The sequence below is a fragment of the Gadus macrocephalus genome, chromosome 8 (assembly GCF_031168955.1).
Source record: "Gadus macrocephalus chromosome 8, ASM3116895v1".
Classification (NCBI taxonomy): Eukaryota; Metazoa; Chordata; class Actinopteri; order Gadiformes; family Gadidae; genus Gadus; species Gadus macrocephalus.
The window spans coordinates 6924351-6931960 of NC_082389.1; the positions used below are offsets into that span (position 1 = coordinate 6924351).

Below are 7610 nucleotides of genomic sequence, written 5' to 3' on the forward strand. Positions count from 1 at the left end.
CTGATTCAAAACTAGAAGTAGATGAAGTTCAGGAAATGAAAGAAGCAGGAGAGACAGATACTTGGGAGCATGAAGATCAATCAAAGCACCTTGAAAATCTCTCTGAGCCAGGGCCAGTGACCGATGACTGTGGTTCGGAAACATCAGTAAACGCAAAAAAGGAAGAAGTAGAGCGAGATAGCCTCAAAGATGGATATCAGGAAAGGTTGACAGAGTTGGAGAATGAAGTAGAACATGGAGAGGGGGAGTTTGAAAAGCTTTTACAGAAGGAAGAAGTACTAGAGGAGACACAGGATGAAGACAACAACAGTTTAATGAGTGTCAAGGCGAAAAGGGAGAGGGATGAAGCTGGTGAGGAGAATATAGAGGATGACATGGAAAGATGGAAAGAGGAGGAAGCTAGCACGCCAGAGGTGGGTGAGGACGTTAACAAGGAAATCCTTGAGGTGAAGAGTGAGGAGGAGGAATGGTGTAAGCAGGGAATAGATGAAAAAGAACTAGATGAAGGCCAGACCGAGCCAGGGGAGTTTACAGACAGTAACAAAGGGGAGGCCACAGGCGATAGCTCAGGAGAAATGGGATTTACAGACAAAGAAAACGAGGTTGATGAGGAGGATGAGGAACCGGAGGTTGTGGAGGAAAAAGAAGCAGATTCTGTGGAAGATGAGCTGGAAAAGGGTAGCCCAATCGAAAAAGAGGTGGCGGAAGAGGACGACAAAGGAGAGTCAACTGATGAAGAGGGAGAAGGAGACGTGGCAGATAAGGAAATGGGGGAGGAGAGTTGTGAAGAGAGTGATGAGGAGAGTTGCAGAAAGGACATTGAGGAGGGGAAAGACGAGGAAGATGAGGTTGATATAGAAGCTGAACAGCAAGTTGAGGGGGAGCAATCATCTGTTGAAGAAAAGGAAGATGAGGTTGATTTAGAAGCTGAACACGAAGTTGAGGGGGAACAATCTTCTGATGGATCAAAGGAAGATGAGGTTGATTTAGAAGCTGAACAGGAAGTTGAGGGGGAACAATCTTCTGTTGAAGAAAAGGAAGATGAGGTTGATTTAGAAGCTGAACAGGAAGTTGAGGGGGTACAATCATCTGATGGAGGAAAGGAAGATGAGGTTGATTTAGAAGCTGAACAGGAAGTTGAGGGGGAACAATCATCTGATGAAGAAAAGGAAGAGGAGGTTGATTTAGAAGCTGAACAGCAAGTTGAGGGGGAAAAATCATCTGATGAAGAAAAGGAAGATGAGGATGAAGAAGATGCATTCGATTTAGGTGTGAGAGCGGAGGAGACTGATTTAAATGATGAAAAGGATGAACCAACTGGCAAACTGCTTATTGCTCATGCAGATATCTCTATCTGTGAAGAAGACAATAACGATAATAGCGACAATGAGAAAGCCAATAAGAAAACTGAAGAGGAAACCGATGAGGCCAGATCATTAAAATCATGTTTTGATGAAAGTCAGTTTGAAGATGAAAAGGATAACGCGTCCGATACTGCCCTTGATCTAAGCTCAGAGGATGGAGGTAATGAGGAAGAAGAGGAAAACAGAAGCCAGATACCCACACCAGTGGAAATATCACAAGAGTTAATCGACTTTGTTAACTCCGCCCTTCAATCTTCTTCCCTTAAATTCACATACGATATTCTGGGTAACGTTCGGATAGAACCTGATCAAGCTAAGGTCATACACACGCAACAAATGCTAATGACAAAGGGCAGAGAGGACATTCTGTATCGCCTGAAGCAACTCCCAAGCCCCAACACATCTGACTTATCTGATTACAGGCCAGAGACCTCAGTGAGTGGAGGATATAACACTCAGGAATCCATAGATATCGTCACAGGGAGTGGGGATGAGCTTGAAAACATGTCTCTTGGAAATGGGGATCCAGCACCTGGATCTGAAATGTCTGATCAGACTTCTCAGCTCACTGACTCAATTCCATCCCTTAAAAGTAACTCAGGACCAGGGTTAAAAACGTTTTCTTCCTCTCACTCTGGTACTAAGGCATCAAAAGAGGACCTTTCTTATTCCAGTGCTGCCGGTTCGCTGAAGGCAGACCCAGAGGTGGCATCACAGGTTGCAGATCTGAATTCAAATGGTGGCGTTTTGATAGATAAAGGTAGATGGCTCCTTAAGGAAAACCACTTAATCCGTAAATCCCCCCCAGCCCTGATGGGTATGTACGACGATGCAGATAGTTCCCCGGGTATGTCTCCAGATAACACCAGTGAAGATTCTCATCAACATGCCTTGACCCACCAACACCCCCTTGCAGTCCTATCCTCCTCAGATCTTGAAGAGATGGCTAAGCCTCACCGACCTAAATGCAACTATTACAACATGCCACACGGAAGTGACTCAGATCCCTTTCTGGATGACCTCAGCATAAAAAGTTCAAAGCGGAAAGCAAGTAACGGCAAAGGAAAAGGCCTCAAGGTCTCGCCCACTGTTGACACTTCAAAAACGTGGCTTAAGAAGAACGGCAGTCTCTCTTCATTCGCGTCAGTGGAATTCAAGATGCAAGACAGCAGGGTGCATCCTGAGGGGGATCGAGCAGCTGTCGCACCGGCTACAACCCCCCCTGGCGGAGCAGGGCATGTACTGCTAGCACAGGACTCAGTTGACGAGTTCCGTCGGAGGTGTGGGCAGTACTGTCCCATTTTATGAATGTATAATCCTGAGATGTGACTTGTTCAAGGCTTTGGCTGACACAGATGTTTGTATTCTGACCTGAATGTTGAATGATGTGAAGAGAATCGCAGAGTGAAGAAAAGCCTGAATTTGCTATTTTCTTGTACTGTATTTTGCCTCTCCATCAGACTTATATGGGTTTGGTGGTTGCAATGACTTGTGCCTTTTTATTAAAAGCAGTTATGTAGACTCAAAGGTGTAAGTATAGCATTATTAATGTGGTCTTTTTGATATTCAAAGGTACATCACAAGGTAAATGGTATAATATCAATACCAATTAACTATCTGGATTTGTTAATCTCTAACAATGGTAAATGCTGCTTGCATTGTTTCCATCGTCTATTATTAAGGCTATGTTTTTGAAAAATCATATTTTAGTGCAATTGTAAAAATATGAACTGTTTATGTGTATTACTTGGAAATATAAATAAATATGATATATATTTGTGAAATAAAGCCTCCTTGTTATTACTACAATTTATCATTACATGTAAATGTGGTACATTGTTAAACATACTAATGCCTAAACTATGTTTTTAGTAGGTTGGGATTGGGAATATGATTTCATTAGTTAGTTTACGATGAAGATATTTGATTTAAATTGTAAACAACCATAAACTAACCAAACTAACTTGATTGATACAAACATGTATTAATGTTAACATGATAAAGTATGTTTCATTAAATCTGTCGAATGTCTATGATCTTGTTTTCACTGACCTCCTTTAACATGTTAAGCTAAACGCTAAAGTTCTTTGGGTATTTGGGCAATACAGAGAGGAGAATGTCATCTGTTGCTGTCAGTCACACTTGGATGCACCACAGGGACCCATATGCTTCTGACACCTGAGGTGACAACGGCAGATTGGGCTGCCATGTCAGGATACTGTGGAGAAGAACAAAAACTCTGGTTGCATTTCATTGTTTAACAGATATATCGATCATTCATGACATTGACCAAACTGAAATCGAAATGGAAATATAATTTGGAAAGAATCATCAGATAAGAAGGAATAACGTTCATGAGTCATTTTGACCCTCAAAACACTTATTGTGGTCCACAGGGAACACCCCGAAGCTCTCTGTGTCTGGTTCAAACTCTGCTCAACATTGTAAGGGCCTGTTGCCAAGGCGATAAGCCATGCGGGTCAGTGATTCACAATCATGGGGAATGAAAACAAAGGAGGCATTTTTACCGGCCAATGCCCGTGATGTTATGTGTTGATCTGCCCCAAGACACAACTTAGAAAAGTACGCCCCTATTTAGTTATTTCATACTTTAAAATGTTCAGTTGTCCCTGCAATCAGTTTTAAAATTGGCAACACGGGAGACAAATCCATAGCAATAAGGTGCTACAAGTTAGAAAGAAGTAATTGATTTGGCCTGAATACTCACAATGGCTGCTGTGTACTGTGTATAGTTTCCCATACTGCTGTCTACTGTCTGTGCCTCGAAGCCTCGGGCAGGAATGAGGATCTTTATTTTGGGTAAATTAACATTGGAGTGAAGTGGGCTGCCTAGCAACATAACCTTGAGCAGCCAGTGAGGTTAGAGACTCCTGTGTCCTCAAGTGCCTCCACTAACTCTTCCAGTGCCCTTTGTGTTTCAAAATCCCATGGCCAGCAAAGTTAAGCTTTTAAAGGGTAAGTATAAGTAAGCCCCAAAATCACTTCTTCCAGTTGAATTTTTTTTCAATTGATTGTGTTGGTGAACATATATTTATCTGTTTTTGACAAAATTATATTAAGTTGTTAACTGGGGGACGTCCTTTGCATATAGGGTCTGCCTTTTCAAGCCAAAAATGATTTTGTAAGTGGTATCTTTTTTTTGGCTGGGCACCCGTATTTTTCTAAATCATTTGCAACTTTTTCCCCCACATTTTTTTTATCTCCTAGGTTGAAGTTCTCTAGATTAAAGTGGGCTTTACCTACCCTCTTCAATTAGATATATTATCTCATGATCAAAAAGTTGAGAGAAAGCATTCCAATTCACTCAAATTAATAGAATCCAGCTTAACAAATGTATATCTTTTACGCTTTCAGCTCGCAGCTCCTGTTATTTTTAGACTATCTCATTGACTGTCTGAGTTACCTAGCTATCTCATCAATTGAGTTCTAAAAGTACCTCAAAGGCCTTTAGCATGTGACACCTTAACACATTCAGCCAGGTCCCTTATTGGGTCTCTTCAATGGATTGAGATACACACTGTTATAGTTTCCACTGGTTTCAGTGTAACAGAGATAGATTAACAGGCTGTATTAAGCTCCGGAGGGGATAGGTGCCCGTTTGGGCAGACAAAATACTATAAGACAACACAACACAGCTGGAACAGTTTTTTATTTTGTATTGAATCGATTAACAATATCATTATTTGCAATAAAACATCTTATATTGATCATTTGCATGGCATTGATAAGTATGTGTTGTGTATGCATTTCTCTCAACTGTTACCAAACAGGGAGACCGCAGACATTGAGTTGAACCCAGGACCTTCCAGTTGGCTGGGATTGGAGCCATGGAGCATTGTAACCTAATACATTGAATACTCTTGTTTATCAGATACATTGACACACTACAGCACATCACATGCTTAAGAAAACAAAGATGTTCACATGCTTGACATCCAGATAACCTGATTCATCCACAACAGCCATGAATTTGAGGAGAAAGTGCCCATGAGCAACTGCCTCCCAGCCCATTCAATGCAGAGTTGTTATTACCATGGAAATAAGGCTGAGGACAGCATTGGCTTGGCAGACTGTAGACCCTCTCCAGCAACACTGCAGCAGGAACGTGGGAGCTCTGCAGCACCTTAATGCAGTGGACAGGGAGAGAGACATAGTGAGAGGGAGAGAGAGAGAGAGAGAGAGAGAGAGAGAGAGAGAGAGAGAGAGAGAGACAGAGAGAGAGACAGAGAGAGAGAGAGAGATGTTTAAATGAGAAATGGCAATGGAGATGAGTTAAGAAGAGAATATAAAGAAATAGTATTTAATGAAACAAACAGACATTGGATCCTGCTAATTAATATCTGTATCTTAAATAAAATGTTCAGCTATCTTCCTTTTAATAAAAGGAAGAATAAGCGACCCCCTTGTTTTTGCTGTATACCATGCTGTCTGTGGGTCACAAGACTGCCACCACGGAATGACTGGGGGAAATACAAACCCCTACGCCAAGGAACCACACCCTGCCTCTATCCCAGTGTGCCTGTTCTGTTCTGCATTTTTCTCATCAAAGGCCACAGATTGTTTTATTTATGCTATTGGATTTACTGGGCTATTGTGCTTCATTTGAATAATGTGTGATTGAAATTGTATTTTTATGTTAGCTTTTTTATCTATCTATTTTGTATTTATCTGGGGGTACAATAACAAAAGGTGTGGGCTTGTCATATAGTTAATCTATTTTATGTTAAGGAAAATCTAACACACGCACACACATGCTCACACACACACACACACACACAGACACACGCACACACGCACACACACACACACACACACACACACACACACACACAGACACACACACACACACACACACACACACACACACACACACACACACACACACACAAGTTCAGTGAAACCACTGAATTAGGATGCAGAATGTTTAATTCTGCATTACTGGGGGGTTGTGCTGCTATTTTTTTAACAGGGTCCTCAGGTTGTCACTCAAACCCCGTCATTTGCACGCGGAGAGTCTAAATGACTAATCACCTTTTACGCGTACGTGGTCAGGGGCGCGCTCCGCGGGCACTACTGTGGCTAGGCTATAGAAGGCGCAAAGAAGGACGGCATCAATCTGCTTGCGAACAGCGACTGCTCCAGACCGACGAGATGTCTTACAAAACCGCTCCCCACTCTTCTTACCAAAAGATGTTTGGTGGAGAGAAGCCCATGTCCAGGTCGACCTACTCCAGCCGCCAATCCTTCGCTCCGGTGCGCTCTACGCGCGTATCCTTCGGTCTCTCTTCCAGCCCGGGCATCTATGCATCCAAATCGCAAAGGGTCCGAAGCTCGGCCACGAACCGCTTGGCATCCGAGACCTTGGACTTCTCTTTGTCCGACGCGATCAACACAGAGTTTAAGACGAACCGCACCAATGAAAAGGCGCAAATGCAGTCGCTGAACGACCGCTTCGCCAGTTACATCGACAAAGTGCGCTTCTTGGAGCAACAGAACAAGATCCTGCAGGCCGAGTTGGAGCAGTTGCGGGGCAAAGGCTCGTCCCGCATCGGAGACCTCTACGAGGAGGAGATGCGAGAGCTAAGGAGCCAGGTGGACCAGCTGACCAACGAGAAAGCCCGCGTGGAGGTTCACCGAGACAACCTTGTAGACGACATCGAGAGACTCAGAGAGAAGTAGGTTGCAGTTTTGAAAGGCAAATTGTTTGGCGTCTTTGATCACCATGTTTAGACATGATAATCATTAGTTGTCAGGTATGCACTGGTAGGCCTATTTATATTTGTTCAATTAACAACATCCCCAAGGGTCCTTTTCGATAAAAAAAAGGGTTTTAAATGTGTAATTATTTAAAGTTTTTGTAATTGCAGGCTCCTGGAGGAGATGGCCCAGCGAGAGGAAGCTGAGGCCAACATGCAGAGCTTCAGACAGGTGCAGTATTAGGCTACACATGCATTGTAATCACTGTACCTTGGGCCACCATGATGCTTAACTGATGAAAGGATTACAATAGGTCTGTGCAGTGGCGGTTCTAGACACATTTTACTAGGGGGGCAAGGAGGGGCCATTGTTTAACCAGAGGGGCACAAAAAAAAAGGCAAAAAATGATATTTAAAGATTATAACTTTATTTTACTTTGAAACCATCAAAACATTTAATTTGTACAAGAGTTTATAATTCCCCGGTCTGTATTTTCTTTCAAACCGTCTTAAATTGATGGAACATATG

At 42.7% G+C, this 7610-nt stretch overlaps 1 protein-coding gene across 1 annotated transcript in view; it reads left to right on the top strand.

Moving 5' to 3' along the window:
* The first annotated feature begins 6359 nt into the window (after nt 1-6359).
* Nucleotides 6360-7610, top strand: part of LOC132462742 (vimentin-like) — a 7171-nt gene continuing 5920 nt past the window's right edge. Inside the window, exons 1-2 of the mRNA XM_060058461.1 lie at nt 6360-7060; nt 7253-7313. Of these exons, the coding sequence (XP_059914444.1) occupies nt 6405-7060; nt 7253-7313 (717 nt within the window). The 5' untranslated portion in view covers nt 6360-6404. The remainder of the gene's footprint in view (nt 7061-7252; nt 7314-7610) is intronic.